At 41.5% G+C, this 25154-nt stretch overlaps 1 protein-coding gene across 5 annotated transcripts in view; it reads right to left on the bottom strand.

Moving 5' to 3' along the window:
- Positions 1-837: 837 nt before the first annotated feature.
- Positions 838-25154, bottom strand: part of zfyve28 (zinc finger, FYVE domain containing 28) — a 259216-nt gene continuing 234899 nt past the window's right edge. For 3 of the 5 annotated variants that reach the window (XM_041186011.1, XM_041186015.1, XM_041186016.1), the window contains 3 exons: positions 18970-19074; positions 9189-9292; positions 838-5815 (listed from right to left, as the gene is read on the bottom strand). In XM_041186011.1, the coding sequence (XP_041041945.1) occupies positions 5684-5815; positions 9189-9292; positions 18970-19074 (341 nt within the window). In that variant the 3' untranslated portion in view covers positions 838-5683. The remainder of the gene's footprint in view (positions 5816-9188; positions 9293-18969; positions 19075-25154) is intronic. The other 2 variants (XM_041186012.1, XM_041186013.1) reach the window with 2 other exon arrangements.

Here is a 25154-nt window from a genome sequence, read left to right as displayed (position 1 = left end):
CATCCTCAGTAATCACTTATGAAGTGAAAGTACCATTTGCAACTGCTGAACAAAAGCTGCACCAAGATGTGCAGTATCTGATAAATTCATGATAGTGCAGACAAAAGAATGCAAGGTTTTGCATTACATGCTGGTAAATGGTTTGTTCAGAAGTCCATTTACCTGCATTTTGCGATAAGGCACACTTTACTAAAATTAGATGATTTCTAAAACAGTGAGCCAGATTTTTTGCAGAGCCAGGACAACGCTGTGAGCCTTTCAAAAGGGATTTGCATTCCTACCCCCATTTCCAACAGATTCAACTGATGACGGTAGGGGAACAGGGTGCTGATTCACACAGGTGGGAAACCCGAACTTAGCAGCACAATTTGAACTAAGTGCTGGGTTCAAATAGACGCCATTTGTCTGTTACAAGGGCAGTGTGTAAATCACAAAGTGATGAAGCAGACGTAAACACTCTTGAAGGGAGGATAAGATCCATATAACTATCGTGATCTAAAGTTCTTTAAAACACCCCACCCTTTATACTTTAAAAAGTATAAAAAGCTGCAGCTGTCAGTGAGAGTTAAAGCCCTGTGGCTGGACTGCTTTGATCGACAGGCATTGGCTAGAGAAAAAACATTAGCATCTAGCCGTTTTGTAGTACAGACCTTGAGTATTGCTGAAAAAAGAGACACGTCTAAGCTTTTCATCTTGCATTCATCAGGGCACACACAAGAATATCAATATAAGGCGGGGGGGGGGGAAACAACAATATATACTGTACGTGAAGAGAGTGCTGATTGGTTGGAAATCAGCACTCTCTTCACATACAGTATAAATTGATGCTTTCCCCCTTATATTGGTATTCTTGCGAGTGCCCTGATGAATGCAAGATGAAAAGCTTAGACATGTCTCTTGTCAGCGATACATTAGCATCTATTCATTCAGTTTCAGTTGAGCTCTTTGTAGCCAAGGGCTAGCAATATGTCATTATGAATGTTTGGCTGAGTTTCAAAAGCATAGTGGCAGATTCAAAGTTCACAGGCTAAAAGAGTCTATTAAAGGATTAGCTGTCTTTGATGCGGGGTCCAAATAGGAGTTTGTTTTTATACGAGATTAACCATAGGAGCCGGGAGAAGAAATTTTAGAAAAGGTGATCATATTGAAATATATAACATCCTGAGGGGATCTGACAGAGTGGATGGTGAGAGGGTGTTTCCCTTTGTGGGAGAGACCAGAACCAGGGGATACAGTCTAAAAATAAGAGGTCTCCCATTTAAAATGGAAATGAGGAGAAATTTTTTCTTTCAGATGGTTGAGAGACTGTGGAACACACTTCCCAGAGAGCAGTAGAGGCAAAGTCTTTGAATGTTTTTAAGGCAGAGTTAAATTGATTCCCTTGTTAGTTAAGAATCTAAGGGTAAAGGATGTAGGCAGGAAAAGTGGCATTAAGGCCACAATCAGATCAATGATATAGTTTAAAATTTAAAAAAAACTTATCAGATACACAGAATCAGCTCTGGAATGTTCAGAGACACAAGTAGCCAAAATTTGGATTTAATTATATTCAAATTTGAATAATTAGCAAATGATGCAAAGCCTTTGCCAGACAATGTATCTGACCCAGATTTGTTTCTTTGCTCTTAATGTGTGAGAGTGACTTTGGAAATGGCCCAAATTAGTCTATGCCAACAACACCCCCCATTCCGCCATCACAAATTAGTCCAGAGATCCAACCAGGGTTTGTCCCTTGTATGTTGTAGGGAAAGGATATTGCTCCTTGAAAATATCACTGTACACTTGAAAAATCAAGCAACCAGGTTCTCGAGCCCTTCAAGCTTGCTCTGCCATTCAATAAGATCATGGCTAATCTGGTTCTGGTCTCAATGCCACCTTCCTGTCTGCCCCCCTTGTCCATCAAAAATCTATCTAACTCAGCTTTGATTAAATTTAATGGGCCAACCTCCACTGCTTTATGGGGAAGAGAACTCCACAGACTGATGGCCCACTGAAAAGGAACTTCTCCAGTCAACACTGAAGCACTTAATATCACAACAGTGATGCAGTGCTGGATTTTGGGAGAAGACCAATGAAAATTTATGCCCAAAGCTTGCCCCTGGGGGAGGGGAGTGGGGTGGAATGGAGAAAGGACATCTGTGCAACATTGCAGAGCTTTTTAAAAAAAAACTGTCACAAAGTGTTGTAAATGATTGGAGAACAGGAAATCAGCATGTCCCAGCTCCATAGCGACTGCTGAAGACCATAATCGGACAGCACTGATGCATCACAACTCCTTGGCAGCCATCAGTCCAACTCTGCTCCAGGAGAAACTTCCCATTACAAAGCAACGTGACTAGTTTAAAGAAGAGCGAGTTTTAAATAGTATGGCAGCCTTAGAGCAAGCGGTTTTACAGAGATGGGTTTCAATGGGACATGCTTTTAGAATTCAGAAACCGTGCACTAGACAAAGATTCTGTTGTGTTGTGTTGCTGAATATCTTGAATGTGATAATAGCAATGTTGAGTTCCACGTTTTGCTGTTGTTATTCCAAAACTCACCACTGCAAAAATTGGTTTATTGACCATCCGAAGGCTGGAAACAATTGAGATTACCTGAAGGTAGTGAAGTCAGCTGCCAACAGGCGAATCCATTGTTACTTATTTATATCTACAATAATAACTCAGGGGAGATTTTTACACAAGTCCAGCAACATCTGGCCCTCCAGATTCAACACGATTATGGTGTTTAATTTGGAAAGATGTCATGATCACCCACACAGCAGTTAATTTAAATTATAATGCTAAAGCACAAAGGAGTGGTGCGATTAGTTGATGCCTTAACAGAAGTGATGACCACTCGTTTGTACCCATAATTAGCCCCATATCCCAGTCACCCTACTTGAAGATCACAAACATCAGAGACAAGTTAGACCCCTCAGACTACTGGTTTGTCTCCATGATTACTCAATGGCCATTTGCAGCAGTGGGGGGAGGTGAACGACAGAGATGAGATGGAACCCTCTGTGTGCAATGGAAGAATGGGTCAAGCACATTCAGCTGAAGGCTTAATAGCAACTAGAAAATATAATCTCACACTGATATTCTTCACAAACAAATGGTCCTTGGTTCTCAAAACTCTCTCACCCTGGTGTTTTCCTCACCTCATGTCTGGGTTTGTGGCAGATTAATTGATAGAAATTGATTAGTGAATGGGAGGGTGATGGCGGAAGAGAGAAGAGCAGAACTTCAAACATTGAGCTTCCTTAACGTATTTGTCTGTGCTATTTCTCTCCCGGTGCAGAGAGAAGGAAAATGAGGAGAGTGGAGAAAGGGACCAAGGTTGGGCAACCATGTTTTCAAACTCCCATTGCCAAACCACATAACACTACAAACAGAATGCCGTGCACCCTTGAAGAACAAATGCTTTTATATTGCCTACAAACAGCATGTAAACATTGCTGAAAGGTTGGAAATGTATCGTTAACTTTGGGGTAATATACTCAAGGCTTTTGTTTTAAAGGGGAGGGGAGGAAAGTTATCATATTCCTTTCTTCCCAAGGTTATTGCATGGTGATAAATTCTTTCACTATCGACTCTGTGGAAAATACTTCTGAAAATTCTCTCTCTTCATCTGGCATTTTTGTTCTATATGCAGCCAAGACCATACAAACATGTTTGAGAAAGGAGTTAGGTAATATTCAGAGATTAAAATCCTTTACCACCGTTAGGATTTCAGGATATATTGACTACTTTGCACTAAATGCAAGCCATTTTCCTGGCAATCTCTCATAACACCGTCTTTAATTTCCAACAGCATTACAGAGATGTTGGTTTCCCACCCGAGTTATTTTAGCCTGCAGTTGCTGGATTCATGCAGTGATCTCAGTCATGACGAAAACTGATTATTGTTTTGCTTTATTGCATTTAGCTTCTATAAGATTCTTTGGCTGTTCTTAAGTCAATGTCAGTTTTCTGTCAAGTACTTTGTTTATTGTTGCAATAGAAATTTTTTTTAAAAGTACAGTTAGATATGAGGGCGGTTAATTTGATGTTAAGTAGATGGAACAGGACTGAACCATCACCCAGACTAGGGGCTCCTTAATGGTCAAACAGGCAAAGGCACTGCCCAATGTACTGCTATGCCATGGAGGGCAGGTGTTCCAGGGCTTATGCTGATTTTGGTTGCAACAGCAACAGCAACAGTAGGGAAGCTACAATTGTTTTTTTTAACCATGGAGCTTGGGTTGAGGAAGAGCAGGAAAGAAAATTCCTCTTGCAAAGTTTGGTGGCAAGCAGTCAAAACAGGATTGAGGGTTAACGTGATACCAAACATCATCAACACAGCACCAGCTTACAAATGCAGAGTAGCTACTTGTGAGAGTTACCAAATCAATGCCCAAGGAACTGCACTTGGCCAAGAGGAAATAGCTTCAGGGCAAAATAGGAAGAACATCTGGGGTGTGGGAGGAGGGAAGTGGGAGCCTCAATTTTTAACTGATAAAGACAGCGTGTCCATATGTGGTTGCCACGGCTTTGATTGCTGAGCTTAGGCTATTAGTGTTTAGCCACTCTTGCAGTACGGGTCTCATAAATGGTCTTGGTACCTTTATCAGAAAGAAAACTAGAACATATATTCTGGAAGTGGTTAGATATGTAAGGGTTCCAGGTGATGCCAAGTTAACAATTAATTGTACAACTCAACAGTGTGTATTGATTATCCATTTAAATGCTACAGCCACACACAAGTAGCTATCCAACATCAATACCTTATTTAAGTGCAGTTTCAAACTCGTAATCTCACTGACAAATTTTTCTCTCCTTTCCCCAATGTGTGTGTGCAGCAGGTTGCTATTGGAAAACCTAAGGTTAATCCGCCCTCTGATAACCTCCAGCAGTGAGGTGGTGTCTGTTTGTTCAACATTTCCATTGGGATCGAAAACTTTGCAGTGTAGGCATCTGTTCACCGCCATGCTGTGCCAACCCACCACACAGGAAGTAATGCCATCACTTGCTCCTCAAAAGGAAGAGAGATCTAAATTGACTGTAAAAATATAACAGGAATGTCAAAATAAAACTATACAGATCATGTATCATCTAACATTCAAACTGTGAGGTTTCTGCTGAAAGCAACTTTAACAGTGACGCTGCTGTTGCTCGACAGATGATGGCACTGCCTTTGATTAAGCAGTACAAATAGGATTTCCAAAGAATCTCTCCTGATCTCCAAAGATCTGGAACATTTCTGCTGTGATTAGATGAACCTTACACCAATACATGGAACTGTCATCAGTGTACTACAGTAGGGATACAGGAGGTCTAGTATCGCAAGGCCTCCAGATAGCTCTCTTTTCTCCTCCCTCTCTCCCACCACCCCTGTAGTGCCTTCCTTCAGTTCAGGATATTTTCAAGCTCCAATACAAATTTGTGGAAGACCGTACCACAGAGCAACAGCTATGGAAGCTCAGTACTTCCTTTTAGCAGCTCATTATCAAAATGCATTTAAAAAGGTCAGTACAAAAATTTCCACTTGGAGTTACAGCTTTAGAACTACCTCGTTGGGTCTAAGAAAGGCTCATCCAAATTTCCATTGCAACTAAAAATAAACAATGCCAACACATCTCGCTGGTGGCATTCAACCATCAGTTGCAATCGTACTGAACTAGTTCATGCATGCCAGAACCCGGCAGCTCACTCAGCAGTTATCAGATGCTTGCTTTGTCGTTGTAGAAGGGCGTCACATGGAACATGTAGCAGTGTGTGCAGACCCGGACTGGTTTCATCTGGCCATATCGAGGTAAGGGAGCAGAATGAGAAGAGCAACGTGAGCAGAAGATCTGTTAAATGAAAAGGCATTTAAACTTCATACATGTAAGGGGAAAAAAAAAGGTCAACAGTCAAATTCTGGAGGCTCCCATAACATTTTTAAAGTGAAGACATGGGCATAAATGAACAGTTCATACCTAGAATTTACAGTATATAATCAGGCCATTGGGGCCAACTAGTTCTATGTCAGTGTTTATGTTCCACATGAACCATCTACCATATTCTTCTAATCTCTTCTCCCTAAAGCATTACTAGTTTCCCCTTAAATCTAAAAATGTCACTCACCTCAGTTGCTCCCTGTGGTAGCGAGTTTGACATTCTAACCACTCTCTGGCTAAGTTTCTCCCGAATTCATTATTGACTACCTTGTATTTATAGTCTTTAGTTTTGGACTGCCCCCCCACCTCAAATGGAAATGTCCATTCTCGAACCAGCTTTCCCTTTTTAAGATAAAATATTCATTTCATTGCAACACCTTTCTCCTTCCATAAGTCATACAATAATCTTTCATTGTGGAAGATCACAAGGCACTCAGAGAAACTGACAATAGTAAAACTCAGCAAGGTTCCAGTAGCGAGCTATGGTTCCCCCAACTCTCCTAATTTCAGTAGTTGCAATTTCTCATGTAGCCCTAATGATTCTAAAATATTATTTCCAGTTTTATCCACCTGACCAAAATAAGGAATAAGTATCATTTTTGGCCATTCCTTTGATGGTTGCCTCAGTAGACATAAGGAAGCAGGTGACCTAGCCATAAAGAGGGATAGTTTATAGTGTGAGGAAAGATATAATAAGCACATATGCTGACAAACTTTACACCAAAAGGTGTATGCGGTTTGACCAGTGAGAAACCGGAGCCAATAAGAGCTATTCAGCATTTGCTCTTTCTGCTTTCCCAGGGTTGCAATGGGTAGGGCTCCTGACACTCTACCGAGGCACCGTTCAGGCTAGAAAGCTGGAAAAGCTTTGCTGGGTTGTTGACAACACAGGGGAAGATTTACTATGTTCATTTCTTCCAGCACAATCATAAGGTGCTGCCATTTAATTGCTAGTTAATTTCAAATATTCTGAACTATTTTATAAAAGTGAACTGTGCATACACATGCACCTCCAAGTCCCTCACGCCTGTTTCACCATTCAATTAGGCCATAGCTGATCTGCACTTCCAACTCCATTGAGTTGCCTTTGCTTCACATCCCAACCTAACAAAAATCTAACAATCTCAGTCTGGAAAACAGCACTGACCCAGCATTCTCAGCTTTGTGGGGGCGATAAATGATACATGGGGGAAACAGTAGCATAGTGGTAGTGTGACTGGGCTAGTAAATCCAGAGGCCCAGGCCAATGCTCTCTCAGGATATAGGTTCAAATCACACCAATTGAATTTAAATTCAATTATCACAGAACGTTACAGTGCAGAAGGAGGCCATTCAGCCCATCATGTTTGCACCAGCTGACTTCATGCCATTCTCTTATCTTTTCCCCGCACCCGAGCGCATCGTTTGAATAGAAACAATCATCTAATGCCCTCTGGAATGCCTTGATTGAACCTGCCTCCACCACACTTCCAGGCAGTGCATTCCAGACTTGAGCCATCGCTGTGAGAAAAAGCTTTTTCTCACATCACATTTGCTTATGCAAATCACTTCAACACTGTGCCCTCTCGTTCTTGATCCTTTTACAAGCAGGAACAGTTTCTCCCTATCTACTCTATCCAGCAGCCCTCTCATGATTTTGAACGTATCTGTTGAATTAATTAATAAAAAATCTGGAATTGAAAGCTAGTCTCAGTAATGGTGACCATGAAGCTATCATTGATTGTCATAAAAACCCATCTGGTTCATTAATGCCCTTTAGGAAAGGAAATCTACCATCGTTACTTGGTCTGGCCTACATGCGACTTTAGACTCACAGCTGGGTCTCTCCTCTCTTGAGAAAAGGTGGCTGAGGTGTGATCTAATGGATGTCTTTAATATTTTAAGAAAGGTTTTGATAGAATGGGCACAGGATGTTTGCTCTGGTGGAAAAGAGCATACCTGTAGGCTATCAATATAAGGTATTCACTGAGAAATCCAATAGGGGATTTTTTACCCAGAGAGTGGTGAGAATGTGGAACTCGCTACCACAGGGAGTGGTTGAAATGAATAGTGTAGATGCATTTAAGGAGAAACTAGACAAGCAAATGACAGAGAAGGAAATTGATAGTTATGTTGGTAGATTTAGGTGGGAAAAAGATGGGAGGAGTGGTGCATAAAGACCGATATGGGCTGGATGGACCAAATGGCAGGTCACAAGGTTACCTCCAATTCTGTGTACTTTCATTTTTGTAAATAATCTCCAATGCAGAATGTTATTAAATGCCTTCTGGAAGTCCATAGAGACAACATCTATAGACCATCTCCTATTTACTATGCTAACGACCTCTTCATTCAACCGGATTAGACTAAAATATGACCTACCCACCACAAAACCGTGCAAATTCTCTTTGATCAGCTCATAATTGTCCAAATGCTCTGTCGCTTGGTTACTGATGATAGATCAGAATAACTTTCCCACAGCTGATGTGAAACGAAAAGGTCTGTAGTTACCTGGCATCTCTCCCATTTGCAATTTTCTGATGTAGAAAGCTTTCCAAAATTATGGCTTACACATTGCAATTTCCTCTTAATATGCTGGAGTGGAAACCATCAGCTCCTAGGGATTTGCCGACCGTACTAGATTATTTTATCATTTTAAGTCCATTAAATTCATCCCATTATATTTAAAAGTTAACTTTGACTAGAAGAAATCATTGTACTCCCTCCTTCTACAGAGCCAAAACTACGATTCTCTTCGCTCTTCCAATTCAAAACTGTATTTTTGGATTTAGGTGACAGTGGCAAGGCAAGATTTACTGCCCGCCCCTGGTTACCCAGAGGACACCAAGAATCAATCATGCAGAGTGAGACTGGAGTCACATGGACGCCAGACAGGGCAATGTTGCTAGAATCCCTTCCTTGAAGAACATTAGTAAATCAGTTGGGTTTTTAGACTAATCTGGAATCCCTAATGGTCTAATTTCTGATGCTAGCTCAAAAGTTACAGGGTTGAGTGGATTCAATTTCACAACTTGCATTATGATGAATGTTGAGCTCAGAACACTTGGGTTGTTCGTCAAGAACCATAACCAACAGGGCACTTATATTTTGAAACTATATCATGGCACAAGGTTATCATCTTACTGTCACCTCCAATCAATACCACTGCCAGGGCTAAGAACCTGGTTAAAGGTCGAGTGAAATTGGATTGTTCTTTTCATGAATTCCATAATGAAGTATACTATTTACTTTGGGGCTGGAAATTCATTTCATTCATTTGCATTGAGCCCAGTGCTTAATAAATTACCTTTCCACAGCTTCTGCAATGATGCTTTCTTCGGATCACAGTGAACGGTGCCTTGCATGCAGTACAGTAACTGCAGACTTCATCTGGTACCCATTCTGGAGGATCTGTCACAAACAGGAAAGATAAGAGTCAGGTAAACTTTCACTAAATCATGTAACCAAAGTCAGTAATTTCTCCCCCCTCACAACACTTACTGCTGAAAAAACTGAAGGTTATAAATAGACATAATTACATCTTAATTTAATTTTAGAATTCATTAGATGGGACATCACTCAATATAATTTCCTTTGGAATATCTGTGTTCAAATTAACAGTACATGAAGGAGGAAAGCATGTGGGAAACCTTTATAAAGCTCTCGTTAGGCCACAGCTAGAACACTGTGTCCAAAACTGCTCACTGCACTTTTAGAAACATGCAAGGGTCCTTGTGAGAGTGCGGAAGAGATTTACTGCAATGGTTTGAGGAACGGAGACATTTTAGCTACCAGGCCAGGTTGGGGGAGCCAGTGTTGTTCTCCTTGGAGCAAAGGGAGATGATAGAGGTGTACAAAATTATGATAGGTTTAAACAAGGCAGACAAGGGAAACTGTTTCCATTAGCTGATGGTACAAGGAATAGGGGACACAGATATAAGGTTTCTGGTAAGAGTGTGTGGAAAACATTTTTTGGATGGCCATGACCTGGAACACGCTTCCCGTGAGGATGGTGGAAGCAGAGATGAAGAATTATTTCAAAAGGAAATTGGATGGACACTTGAGGGAAATAAACTTGTAGGATATGGGATAGGAGTGGGGGAACGGGACTGACTGGTTTCCTCTTTAGAGGGGCAGTATGGATTTGATATGCTGAATGGCCTCCTCCTTTGCAGTAAATAACTATGATTCAATGAGTGTGCATATTGTGCATGTGCGTGGAATCCCTCCTATGCTGTTCTTCTCCTTTGGTAGTCACTTTAATGCCTCCTTACCTCACAGAAACATGCAGAGTTTGAGAAGGAAACCAGTAATCAAGAGCTGGGTCTGCTCTAATTGCACACTTGGCAGTCTGTGGCAAGATTATACTCTATTTAAAAAGGTGAGATTATGCCTGGAGTAAATATTTAGAATGCAATTACCCCTTCACCCTTGACTACACTCACTTCAACTCCTTTTATTTATTTTGATTTTTAAACATTTACTTTGAATTCCTTATTTTAAAATGTTCCTGCTCAATGCTTCATTTGATCAGGTTCAAGGGTGACTCAAGCCCTATCAGTTAAGAGGAAAACCAGCAAGCCAAGGTGGGTAATAACTAGGCTGAACAGAAGCATTCTACAAAAAAAAAAATCTGCACATACAAAACAGCTTAGTGCACATTTTCTCTGCCAGGTGTAGTCTGTGCCCGTCACATATTTTTCCAGTTAACAGTGAATGAACCCAAGTTATCTGAAAACAGCCCTTCTCAACATATAGAAAATGCCACAGTTATAGATTTTAGATAAAATGCTACAGATCGAAACACGTGCTTGAACATAACACAAGATACAAGATACAAGGCAATGTGCACAATTTTAGCAAAAAAAAGTATTTTGAAATTAAAACGAACTTTAAGCTCCTGTATAGATTATTATATTGCTGGAGGCGACCATCTCCAGGTTCAGACTTGACATGTTCACAATGAGAATACAGTGTTTTATGCTTATTCTTTCATGGAATGTGGGTGCCACCGGCAAGGCCAGAATTTGTTGCCCATCCCTAATTTCCCTTGAATTGAGTGGCTTGCTAGACCATTTCAGAGGGCAGTTTAGAGTCAACCACATTGCTGTAGATCTGGAGTCACATGTAAGCCAGACCAGGTAAGGAGGGCAGATTTCCTTCCCTAAAAGACATTAGTGAAATGGATGGGAATACACATGGGGAAGCCATTCAGCATTCATTAAACCCTGACTCCACAAGAATACTTCGGAGGAGGGGGGAAGAAAATTGGCAGGGGAAGTTTGAGTGATTAAAAAAAACTTAACAAAACTTCTGGATGCAAATCAATACATGGTATTCAGTTTGGTTGAGCTTCAAAATGAATAATGGCGCATGGATAACTCGGGTAGTTAAAACTTCAGTTGATATTACAAATTAGCAGCTGCCTATTGAATTACTCTGTTCATAAAAATTGCATGCTTAGGAGGAAACTGCACATTTCTAGAACATTTTAATTCAATTTAACATTTAATTCAACCTGAATGACCATTAAGAATGATGCAATGGTCAAAAAGATGCTGAGTACATTGATATGACTTGCAATTTTCTTCAAAACATTTCACTTTCTTCACCAAGTGAATGGATACAGAGGCCAGAGTTATTGGTGTGTTAAAATTATGCTGTTCATAGAATTACCTGGATGTAGGACATTAACAAATTTGCTCGTTTGTTATTTGTAATCATTGTCCGAATCTTCAATCACACCTGTGCCCATGAGTTGCATGCGATATGATCTTATGTAATTATCAGAAAACTGTTTAATTACATCAACAATGGGGTTTAAAGTTATGATTTTATATTTTGCCAAACTATTTGGGACTAAACTATTTAGTACTCCAACTACCAATTGCTTATTCAGTAATCACAAGCAAACACTGAATCTTTTATATAATGTTGGAATAGCTAGTGGGCCTCCCTGTCTTTTGCCGAGATCCTAGCATTGGTTAAGTAGCTTGAAGGCTATTTAAACATTAAGGCAATGAGCTCACAGCAGTGTTTGAAGATTTTGCAGCCTCAATCGAATCACAGTGGAATAAATAATTGGACTAATAATTTATGTCAGTCACTTAGACTCAGATGAGCACTAAGCTTCCGTATGTAACTGAAAGTCAGATGCACAGGCCTTGGAGCAAGTACAGCAATCATTTAGCACAATACCTTGGATGAAGGGATTTAGCTATAAGGAGAGACTAAGTGATATCCTCTGGGTTTGAACAGATGAAAGAGAGACCTGACTGGATTGTACGAAGTCGTGAAAAATTCCCTCCAGCAGGAAACCTTGGTGCCATATGCGACTGAGATGAGCTTCTGACTACATATCCATGCCAACACTAAGACCGCCTGCTTCCATGTCCATAACATTGCCTGGCTCCACCCAAAATTTGAAAGAGATTGGGAGGAGCCAGATCACGGAGGGATTGGAGGACAAATTATTTTAAACATTGTATAACCAGGAGCCAGTGTAGGTCAGTGAACGCAGGTAATGGGTGAATGGTGTTTGTTCTGCTCTCAAACTCCAACTGTCTAGCCCCTGGCCTTCCATTCACCAAGACATTTCCACTGCTACTGATCTGCCCATCCGCACCCTCACTCCCAACAGTACCTCCATGCTAACATGCTGCTGGCTGACATCTACCCTCTGTAAGTTTGAGGTCATCCAAAACTAAGCTGCCTGTGTCCTAAGTCACACCAAATGCCGTTCACCCATTACCTGTGTTCACTGATCTATACTGGCTCCTGGTTATACAATCTTTCAACTTTAAAATAATTTGTTCTCAAATCCCTCCATGATCTGGCTCATCTCTTTCTCTTTCATCTCTTGCAGCAACTCAACTCTCTGAGGTTTCTGCAATCCTCTAATTGCAGCCTCTTGAGTATTCCCGATTTTAATTGCTCCACCACTGGTTGCTGTACCTTCAGCTGCCTGGGTCTTAAGCTCTAGAATTCCCTCCCTAAACCTCTCCACCTCTCTACCTCACTTTCTTCCTCTAAAACTCCTTAAAACCTACCTCTTTGACCAAGCTTTTAGTCATCTGCCCCAAAATGCGCCACGATGTTAAATTTTTTTTATAATACTGTTAAGCGCCTTGTGATATTTTATGACATTAAAGGCACTAAATAAATACAAGTAATTGTTGTTATTGAAATCTGAAACAAAAGGGACATAATTGAAGCTCAGTTGGTTAAAAGCAAACCCATAAACACAGCTCTTACACAGAGTTGATGCAATGCACTGCCCCAAGAAAACAAAGATGTGGAATTAATTGCTGTTTTTCTTTATAGTGCATTTGGCAGACAGCTCTTTAAGTGTTGCTTGATCAGAATTTATCTGGCAACCTTTGCCCAATTGAGGAGCCAAGTAAGGATAGATGCACAGAAACACAGACAGAGCAGACAAGAAAAAAAAGTGCTTAAGTGAGTACATGTGCACGCAAAAGAAAGAGATATACAGTCAAGAGACATGAAGCAAGAGCAAGAGAGTGCACATGTGCCAAGAGAGATGGACAAAAAAAAGAGGACACACACAGACACACAAACGGTGATGGTCTCACAGACACAGGCACAAGGTGATGGTCAAACACCTCGTTTCAGGTCCAGGTTAACGCCAGGTTTTCAGTGTAACTCTCTATCGTGCTCATGCTCCAGTTAAACCAGGAGTGTTGTGTTTTGTGCAGAAACAGCAAAAAATAACTTTCAGCTAGCCAGTATCTGACATGCACGAGAAGTCTTTTTTAAATTTTAAATTTAAAAAAGTCTTCAAACCAATCCATATAGGTGGGGTTGTTTGCCTCACAGGAAGGCACCCCATTTATCCAAGTTCAGAAAGTTTAGGCATAGGTTAACAGCTAAGGATAATAAGCACACCACACTATGTAATCTTCTCAACCTCTACAACCCTCCAAAATATCTGCGCTCCTTTCATTACAGGGTCTTGTGTATCCCTGACTTTAATCACTCCACCATTGGAAGCTGTGTCTTAAGCTTCTCAAAGCTTGCTCAGCCAGTTAGGGCGTTGGCTTATCTTGAGCTGCAATTCAAATTAAGCTCTACGTCCATGAGTGAGTCAGGTTGCTGGTCAATAATCAACAACACCCTGGGACACTGTGGACTGGTATGGTTCAGGTATCTGATTTCTAAGTCTGCCACACACATTTGGTTTGGTTCTGAACTTCAGTTGATGACTTATACCCAAGGAGTTCCTGCTACCTCACCGACTTTGTTATCTGTTTCAGGTAGAAGTTGAAGATACCCCCTTGTGGTCACTTCTGAAGCTAGTTACTGTGAGGGACTAAGACCTCATTCTGTATATATATATTTTTTTTTTACAAAATACATTAGAAATATGCTCATTGCTATTTCTTGAAATTTAAAATTGGACGAAGTTCTTAAAACGGCTGAATCAATGTCTGTCTGTGACCCCTGAACCTAAGGGGCTGCCTGGCAGTATTGGGGAAACTCGCACATCGTTATCTCTGGGGAGCCACCAATGACTCCCTGTGGGCTGCACAGGCCAAATTCAAAGACAGCGATACAAAGGCCGTCTGCATTTTGTAACCCTGGCTGGCCAACAGGAAACTGATCCTCTGCTAAGACAAAGGGCCCTGCAACCTTTCTTTCAATTTTTAATGGTCGAGACATTTAACAATCTTGGACCCAGACAAGGGATACACATCCCTTGTCAAAGATAATATGGGGAGGTGGGAGTCATGTGACATAGGCTTCTTACTTGTGGAACCAGTAATATTGCTTTGTTGAACTGCAAAGCTCAGTCTGCTATTTACCATCTAATGGCAGCCTCACAGAATACGAACTCTGGCCTAGGTTTAACACCTGGCCCCACCTACATTGTTTCTGCTGGATCTTCTGTACTATCCCCTACAAGACCAATTCATCTCTATGTGCCTAGCTTGTCACGTGAAGTCAACACCATCGGAAGAGTGATTTCTACAACATCGGTTTTCAACCCATCGACCTCCTTGAAAGGATACTACACTGGACTTTGATTCTGGACTCTGGAACCCACGTGAACCAATATTTATTTTTATCTCTGAGGTGTCTGTAATTTAAAACCTTATTTTCTCAATCCCTCTTTTTGCTGTCTGAGCATGGAGGTAACATTGTGACCTTCCTCCCACGTTTTTGAGCGTGTGTAAATAAACTAACCCTTTGAATTCATCTTATCGAGTTTGCTGTAGGGTTATTAATAGAAAATTGAATCAAACCAAAACCGAAGGGTTGGGAAATGCACCACTGCTTATAAAGAGGGAAACAAATCAAAAACACATTTCTGTTTATGGACAGATAGTGAGAGGAGAAAGTAGTGCTGTTTAATAGCACCTCCTGCCTGTAACATTACAATCAAACATGTTATTGAGCAACAGCTCTTTTATAAAGGCACAATGGGCTGAATTTTCTGTACCTCAGCAGTGGGTGCAAGTCTATTCCAGAAGTCAGCAGATCACCAATTGGCTGGATAAGCAGCTTATCTCCACTGCAGCTGGCAGCAAGGGGTGAGCACCATGCCACAGCACCCAAAAAAGATTCAAGAAATCTCCACATTTGTCACATAAGATGAGAGATTTTCACATTCATCTGCCTTTCTGTGTATACAAATGAATGGCACTTTTCACATTTTACCCGGATGCATTTGTTTATGAAATGTGTTTGCACGTATGGAGAAGGGATCAAATGATGGTCTCATTTGATTACAGGATTATGCGCATCCTGACTTTTGACTTGTTTGAGTGACTGACATTACCCATATGAGGGACTCATCTATTGGAATTGTTTCGTGATAAGAGCTTCCTGCATCTCGTGGCCATCAAGAGCGTCCCAGAAAATAGCTTGCACATATGCCTGCTTCGGCTCAGCCTCCTCTTCCTCCGACTCATTAAAGGACCAGTTTGTCTCTCTCAACTCATCCTCCTAAAAGGGGTTCTCCTCTGAAAGGTGCGGCAATTGTCTGCTCAATGACGGACCTGGTCTTGGCGTAGTTTTCTTTATACTGGTGCTCAAGATCTGTGTTCCCACGTCGAACAGGAGTCACAAGCCACTTCTTGAGAGGATAACCTCAATCAGTAAGCAGCCATTCATCCAACACATCTGGGGCCATAAACATCCCTGACACTTGGAAGTGCCTGAGGATACAGGAGTTGTGGCTGCTCCCTGGGTACGTTGTGCAACATGCAAGATTTGTGGCTGGTGGTCACATACCATCTGTACACTGATGGGCTGGTACCCCTTGCGGTTTATAAATGCCCCAAGCTTTCCTGCTGGTGCCTTGATTGCTACAATGACCTTTTGCGCCCTTGGGAATCTAGCCATGGCTGCAAAGCCTTTTTGCAGTAATAAGCTGTAGGCTGGGTAATCCCACTCAGGTCTCCTTCTCACTGGAGGGGGTCTTTCTCAAAGAGTACACAATGCGCAGTGTAAACAAATTTCTGGACACTCCACTGAGGGATGGCCTTGATTATAATTAGAGGTTTATGAAGATTTCCTAAAGAAATAACTGTCAGCAGACCCTCCTGATAAAGTCAGGCACAGACCCACCTTCAGCCTTTATACCTGCCCTATAATTAGAAATAAAAAAATAATGAACTTCCCGCCAAGTGTGTTTCACATGCACCCACATTATTGCTTCGGGAATGTACTACTGCAGTCAATTGGACTAATTAACTTAAAAGGCCATAAATTATCAATTTCAAAATGGTGGGCAGAGTATTGATTCCAGAGCCCACATGACTACCATATTATTGCAGACTGGCGTAACTTGACCCGATGTCAGCACATACGAGCATATGAATTAGGAGCAGGAGAAGCCATTCGGTCCCTCGAGCCTGCTCTGCCATTCAATAAGATCATGGCTGATCTGAACGTAACCTTAACCCCATATTCCTGCCTACCCCCGATAAGCTTTCACCCCTTTGTTCATCAAGAATCTATCCAGCTCTGCCTTAAAAATATTCAATGTTTCTGCTTCCACTGACCTTTGAGGAAGAGAGTTCCAAAGGCTCTCAATCTTCAGACAAAAACTTTCTCCTTATATCCGTCTTAAATGAGCTCCCCTTATTTTTAAACGGTGACCCCTAATTCTAGACTTTCGCACAAGAGGAAACATCCTCTCCACATCCACCCTGTCAGGATTCCTCAGGATCTTAAAGGTTTCAATTAAATCTCCTCTTACTCTTCTAAATTCCATGGATACAAGCCTAACCTGTCCTCATAAGACAACCTGCCCATTCCTGGTATTAGTCTAGTAAACCTTCTCTGAACTGCTTCTAACTCATTTACATCTTTCCTTAAATAAGGAGACCAGTACCATTCACAATACTCCACATGTGGTCTCAACAATGCCCTGTATAACCAAAGTATAACCTCCCTGCTTTTGTAATCAATTGCTCTCACAATAAATGATCCTATTAGCTTTCTCAATTACCTGCTGTACCTGCACGCTAACCTTTTGTGATTCACGCATGAGGGCACCCACATCCCTCTGAGTCTCAGAGCACTTCAATCTCTCACCATTTAGATAATAAGCTTCTTTTTTATTCTTCCTGCCAAAAAGAACAATTTCACATTTCCCCACATTATACTCCATTTGCCAGATCTTTCCCCACTCACTTAACCAATGTCCCTTTGTAGCCTCCTTCTGTCCTCTTCACAATTTACTTTCCTACCAAGTTTTGTGTTGTCAGCAAATTTAGCCGCCATTCCTTTGGTCTTTACATCACACTGTATATGATGCTTCCAGGGGGCTACAATAGTTCCATTTTTACAATGTAAAATTCAGCCCAATGCTACAAACAGAAATGTTCCATTTCCCATAGCACAAGAGATTTAGTGGTGCCCTACCCAGTGAAACAGCGGTGACTGAAGACTTGCAATGAAAACAATTTGCATTTATATAGCACCTTTGATCCAGTAAAATGCCATAATGCGCTTTACAGGAGTGTTATCAGATAAAATTTGACACCAAATCACAAGGAGGTATCAAGACAGGTGACCAAGAGCTTGTTCTAAGAGGTAGGCTTTAAGGAGACACCTGGTCTAGGAGAGAGGTAAAGAAGCTTAGCGCTGAGGCAGCTGAAGGTACAGCCAACACTGGTGGTGTGAAGGAAATCATGGGTGCACAAGAGTTCAGAGTTGAAACAGTGAAAAGTGCTGAGAGCCCTGTACGCTAGAGCAGGATACAGGGACAGGTAGCAAAGTGGGAAAGGCAGGCCACTTTGGATACAAGTTTAAGAATTTTAAAATCAAGGAGTTGTTGGACCAGGAACCATTGCAGATCAACAAGCATGGGGGGGTGGGGGGGGAATGAGTGACCAGGATTTGCTGCGTCTTAGGGTAGTAGTTGATTTTTGGATGAGCTCAAATTTACAGAGGACGGATGGTGGGAGGCCAGCCAGGAGAGAGTTGGAATAGTCACACCTGCTGGGTAAAGCAGGCATGGATGAGGGTCAAAGCAGCAAATGGGGCAAGGCATGGGTGGAGAATGGCACTCTTATTGGAGAGGATGTGTCTGAAACTGTGCTCTGGGTCAAATTGGGCAAGTTCAACCAGCTGTTCTCAATATTACAGAGACATGGTTGCATAAGGTGCTCCATATTGAGGAAAGAACTATACAACAGGCCAACTTGTTGTGCTCAATCGACTGAAGGCAGTCATGCAGAAGTCCCCTACCCTGGCAGACGGTGCTTGTATGTTTCAAATACTGAATTCTTATGGGAGGGGATTAACTTAAAGGAATTAGATGAGTCAAGGTCAGCAAAGGTTAATATATTAAAAGAGGCATTGGTGTAATGAGTCCTCAAACAAAATGGCTTGCTTTGTACAGTCAAAGCTGGCAAATCTAAGCTATTGCATGAGGTCAACATCAACCCCCTTTCTCAGCAATACTTAATAACTTTTCTCCACTGAAGGACATGGTAAAGCAAAATGATGTACGTTTCTCCAAAAGCATCAATTCACGCATTAGATCTTTGAAGGCAGTTGTCTATCTATCCACGCTCAACGGTTACTATTGTATTAGGAAATGCTTAATACTTCACCTTCAAGGTCCTCATCTCTTGCCTTGTTAGCAATGTCAGAGGAAGAAACACTTTCTCGACATAAAGCACAGTCTTCTAGTGCAGGACTTCTCAACGTCTGGTCACCTGAAACAAACAAGCCAACGGCATTGGAGCAAATTTGCGTATTTACACTTGGAAGCTCAATTAGCGGCTTTTATAGTCACGTACACAATTACAGATCCAGTGTTTACTGATAGTGTTACCTAGAGACTCAGGTTTTCCCATTGGTTAACCTGTAAGCTGTTCACACTGCAATCAGTGCTTGCTGTGGCTCAGTTGAACTCTCGTCTCTGAGTCAGAAGGCTCTGGGTTCAGGTCTCACTACAGGACGAGCACAGAGGCCCAGGCTGACACATCAATGCAGTGCTGATGGAATGCTGCACAGTCAGAAGTGCCACCTTTCTGACGAGGCATCAAACTGAGGTTTAGTCTGCCCTTTTGGGTGGATGCAGAAGATCTCATGACATGATTGCGAAGAGCTGGGAACTTCTCCCCGGTGTCCTGGTCAATATTTATCGCTCAACTAACATCACAGAAACAGATTACCTGGTCATTATCACATTGCTGTTTGTGGGATCTTGCTGCTGTGTGCATATTGGTTGCCAAGGTGCCTGAAGATTGGAGGTCTGCAGACGTTGCACCATTATTTATAAAGGGTGCAAAGTATAGGCAAGAAAATTATAGCCCGGTCAGTCTGACTTAGGTGGTGGACAAACTACTGGAATCAATTCTGAGACACAGGATAAACTGATGCACTAATTGATCAGGGATAGTCAGCATGGTTTTGTTAGAGGAAGATCATGTCTTACTGACTTAATCGAATTTTCTGAGGAAGTAATGAGGAGGATTGATGAGGGTAGTGCAGTGGATGTTGTCTATATGGATTTCAGTAAGGCATTTGACAAGGTTCCAAATGGCAGACTGGTCAGGAAAGTGAGATCTCGGTTATTTCAAGCAGGTATTGTGACTAAGATAAAGACTGGCTTCTTCCAACAGAGTTTTATTTTTGGTCCATAAAATGCTAGAGAACTTGTCTCACCTGTTTTCTCTTTTATACATTCAAATGGGTACTCAGCTAGTTAACTGTTAATTACCAACTGAATGCCTTGAGTTAACTGTTTCCTTCCCAACAGATTCCCTTCTTAAGATGAAAGTAACCCTCAAGTATATATATCCAAAAAAGATGGATCTTCTTTTCCATAACACAATAATCAATATATTTTTCTATTCAATAAATCCACCTTAATCCTTCTTAGGAAGAACACGTATAGAAATGTCCACACAAAAAGAATGTTCCTTTTTTTTTGTCTTCTCAAAGGAAAAGACGTTCCTCTTTGAGGATCTCCAATAACTTTTTGGAGGTCGCTCCTCTTTTCACGAAGCAATCGAATATTGGTAGCTGTTATCAATCCATTTGATCTTGGTGATCTCCTTATTCTTGAACATCTGTTTTAAGCTTGCAATGTCAATTCGCAATCTCTTTTCGTACAGTGAACATTTTCTCCAAAGTGATTTATTGTCTATAAGACATTCGATAGGCATCATTCCCGAATGCCATCTCTATTTAAGATTTCTGCCAGCATCTTTTACATAAAGAAAGCCATATCTACCATCTCAACAAGAGCAAGAGTCTCTGCTGCCAATGCACTTTTTACGACTCTTTGTATTTTTGTCGCTTCCCATGCCAAAGGACGACATTGACCTTTACCCCTGCGAGAAATATTTTAAATCCTCCCACACTCAAAAATCCATCACATAGATTTGCATGAGATGCATCACCAACCACAGTTTCATTTTTCTAAGATCACCCAAAGAAGGGAATTTCAAAACACACTGCTCCATTTTTAATTTCGTCAATGTTTTTGATTGCTCGAGTAATTTCTTCAACCTTGGGATCGTTCATTTTAGTCAAAACGGACGTCCGGCCTGGTTTGTTTGCCTGAATTAGGCTTCAGGGTTACTCTTTTTCAGTTTCAGAAGCCGTTCTATCTTTCTGGGGGGCCCTGCCACAACTAATTGCAATGGGATTGACATTCTGCAAGTAGGATTGCTGATGTAAAATGACATGTGATCCACTCTACCTGATTTCCAATCCAATATATTTAGGTGCACCAGAAGCCAGACTCCCAATTTTAAAACAAAAACAGAATTACCTGGAAAAACTCAGCAGGTCTGGCAGCATCGGCGGAGAAGAAATGAGTTGACGTTTCGAGTCCTCATGACCCTTCGACAGAACTTGAGTTCGAGTCCAAGAAAGAGTTGAAATATAAGCTGGTTTAAGGTGTGTGTGTGGGGGGCGGAGAGATAGAGAGAGAGAGAGGTGGGGGGGGTGTGGTTGTAGGGACAAACAAGCAGTGATAGAAGCAGATCAAAAGATGTCAACGACACTAGTACAATAGAACACATAGGTGTTAAAGTTAAAGTTGGTGATATTACCTAAACGAATGTGCTAATTAAGAATGGATGGTAGGGCACTCAAGGTATAGCTCTAGTGGGGTTTTTTTTATATAATGGAAATAGGTGGGAAAAGGAAAATCTTTATAATTTATTGGAAAAAAAAGGAAGGGGGAAACAGAAAGGGGGTGGGGATGGGGGAGGGAGCTCACGACCTAAAGTTGTTGAATTCAATATTCAGTCCGGAAGGCTGTAAAGTCCCTAGTCGGAAGATGAGGTGTTGTTCCTCCAGTTTGCGTTGGGCTTCACTGGAACAATGCAGCAAGCCAAGGACAGACATGTGGGCAAGAGAGCAGGGTGGAGTGTTAAAATGGCAAGCGACAGGGAGGTTTGGGTCATTCTTGCGGACAGACCGCAGGTGTTCTGCAAAGCGGTCATCCAGTTTACGTTTGGTCTCTCCAATGTAGAGGAGACCGCATTGGGAGCAACGAATGCAGTAGACTAAGTTGGGGGAAATGCAAGTGAAATGCTGCTTCACTTGAAAGGAGTGTTTGGGTCCTTGGACGGTGAGGAGAGAGGAAGTGAAGGGGCAGGTGTTGCATCTTTTGCGTGGGCATGGGGAGGTGCCATAGGTAGGGGTTGAGGAGTAGGGGGTGATGGAGGAGTGGACCAGGGTGTCCCGGAGGGAGCGATCCCTACGGAATGCCGATAAGGGGGGTGAAGGGAAGATTTGTTTGGTGGTGGCATCATGCTGGAGTTGGCGGAAATGGCGGAGGATGATCCTTTGAATGCGGAGGCTGGTGGGGTGATAAGTGAGGACAAGGGGGACCCTATCATGTTTCTGGGAGGGAGGAGAAGGCGTGAGGGCGGATGCGCGGGAGATGGGCCGGACACGGTTGAGGGCCCTGTCCAATTTTAAACTCCGTTCTGAGCCCATTAATGACAGCTGTTTCAAATTCGCTACTACCACCCCACAAAAAATCATCTACATGCATCATAAAGATGCCTGCAAGTTTCCCTCCATGGTGCCAATAAAACATTGGCCAGGTGTGCTTCCAACTGAAGGCAGCCCAAGTTTAACAAAACTGACCTCACTAACTCTGGAGGTGCCATTTAAACTATATGCACATTTAGTTAGCTTCCAGAGTGTCCCTTCTACGTTTGGCGGCTCTTTCGGTGGGCAGAGAAAAACCTTCCTTTGCAGTTGGTGTCCTTGACCAGAAGACAGCTTTAATATCAATTGACTTGCATTCCTAAGCATTTGTAGCTAACAGAGCTAAGAAGATCTTCAGAATAACTTTTCCTGCCCTAAGTGAATCTACTCTTACATCCTGGTCACCCAATTTTTCTTCAAAACCTTGTGCCACTTGCCTGGCTTTAGCTTTATAAGTCCTATGAGGAAGCACCTTTTCCATGCATATCCATGAGATAGAGCTGGTTGTCCCTTATCTGGCACCTCTGTGTATACCCCAAATTCTTTCCAACCATTTACAGCTTAGTCTATCAGCCAATATTCTACGAAGCATTTCATCTATCACCATGTGATTCCTTTCACACATTCTGTTACCAAAAGGGCTTTTTGCTGCTGTATTCATAGCTATTATATTCAGGTTTGCACACATATCCCGAAACTCATCATAGGCAAATTCCCCCTGCCATTATCAGTGATGAGTTTTGCCGATGGTCCCTATCCACTTTTCCACTGTCTGATCTACATGTATTTTCTCCTCTTTACTGTGTATGATTGTTGCCAGGCTAAATCTATGAAATGCAAATTAAAAATATCCTCTTCTTTATCCCACATCTTTAAATCCACAACTTCATTGAAATCCTCGCTAAGGGCAGACTCACTATAGGTTGCAATGGTGTCCTTCTGTATTTCTTACATACATCACATCTATCGCTGATCTCCTCTAGATTTAGAGTACTATCCATCTTTTATTCCTGCATCCCTGAGCAAAATTTTTAATCTTTGCAGAGAAAGGTGGGCAAATTGCCGATGCAATTTTAACACAATTAGTTTTTTGTCTTCGAAATTCCTGTCCCCTGACGCTAATAACACTTCTTTAATCTCCTTATTAGGAAAGTTAGGTTTCATTGAAGGAATATAATAGTGTTAAGATTGCGTAAATTGCAAATTCACAGGTTGTCCAAATACAATAGCCTTATTGTTCTCCACGTCCAGCTTCATTTGTGCTATGTTCATCGAAGGCCTGCTCAACAGTAATGGTATTTCACCAGACCTTATGTGCGTACTGCTGAAATGATTGACTCCAGCTATCTTACAGGGAATCAGTACCCTTTTTAAAGACCTTAGTGAATTATCATCTCCAAATCTAAAGCTGGAGGAACTCTCAAATTCCTTAACCTTATTCTGGTCTTTGTCATTTAAAGAGCCCAGGTAGCATTTAACCAGTCTATACCACAGTCTGTAGATGTGCATCCACTATCTAGTGCCGCACAATTGAAGGACTCTGCAACCAGGACATTCATCACCAGGCTGAAACTTCTTGTAACTAATACAATGCCCTCCCTTTGGTCAATATCTCCATCTTCTTCTTCCGAGTCTCCTGCCTCACATTTAACTTCAAACACATTATATTGTTTAGGACTGTTCATCGCATAATGGTATTTTGAATTGCAAATAAAACACAGGTTGACCACACCCTGGACATTTCTGGGGTTAATCCTTTTGTTGTAATTCCCCAATTCTTTTCTCCTTCCATAACTATCAAAGGTGCTTCTGTCCTCATTATTTCTAGTTACAAACCTCTTTTCATACTGATGCCTGTGTCCTGTCTCTAAATGATCTTGCCATCCTGTTACCATTGTATCCTCCAATTTTTGTCTTATCACCGAATGACCCATTTGCTGCCAGAAAGGAAAGTTTTGAGGATTTTTTTTTAAAAAGAGCTTCCGACATCTGTTCTAGCAGGGTCTGTCTATCTGCAAATTTAAACCCCGTCAAAACTAGAAGTCTGTCCATATTCAATACCTTGGCACAGTCTAGTAACTTAATGTCAGCACTGATTAGGGAATTTCTAGACAGAACATTTGCAATCTTGCATATAGTCTACTGAATTCCATTATGCAATCTTCTATGGATCTATCCTCCAACTTTCTAAATTTGTCAAAACCTGACCACGCTTCATAAGCAATTAAGTCATCCTTCTGATAGATCTTATCCATAAAATTTAATAATGTTTCCAAAGCTTCATCCGTGTTCAAATGCTCAGGCTTCAACTCCAAAACTACTTTGCATCTGATTTTGCTTTTGTATGGTAACTAAAGTGCCAAGGCCATTCCTTGATTTTTCTTTGGCAAGGATGTAACCTGTGTCCACATAGTTACTTCATTCTTCCATTGCTCATAGGGTTCACTTTCAGAAAACATCAGTGGGTAATCAAATCCCAAAACTCTACATTTTGATTCAATCAAAGTTAATCCAACCACTCTTCTCAAGGTTAACTCCAAATACAGTCTTTGTCTGAAGAAAGCTTAATTTCCAATCTTTTACTTACCAGCAGGAACCATCCTCTGTTACCACTGATATACCACTTGAAATAAAGATAAAGACTAAGACTGGCTTCTTCCAACAGAGTTTTATTTTTGGTCCTTGAAACTCTACAAAGAACTTGTCTCACCTAATTTTTCTTTTACTCTCTGGAACAACCAATTAAACTAAATTCAAGAAAATGAGGGACAAATTAAAAGAGCAGCCCCTTAAAGAGATACTGCAAAAAGAAAAGCTAACCTCCCATTCAAATGGT

Source organism: Carcharodon carcharias, chromosome 4 (assembly GCF_017639515.1).
Source record: "Carcharodon carcharias isolate sCarCar2 chromosome 4, sCarCar2.pri, whole genome shotgun sequence".
Lineage (NCBI taxonomy): Eukaryota > Metazoa > Chordata > Chondrichthyes > Lamniformes > Lamnidae > Carcharodon > Carcharodon carcharias.
This window is presented reverse-complemented; position numbering and strand designations above follow the sequence as displayed.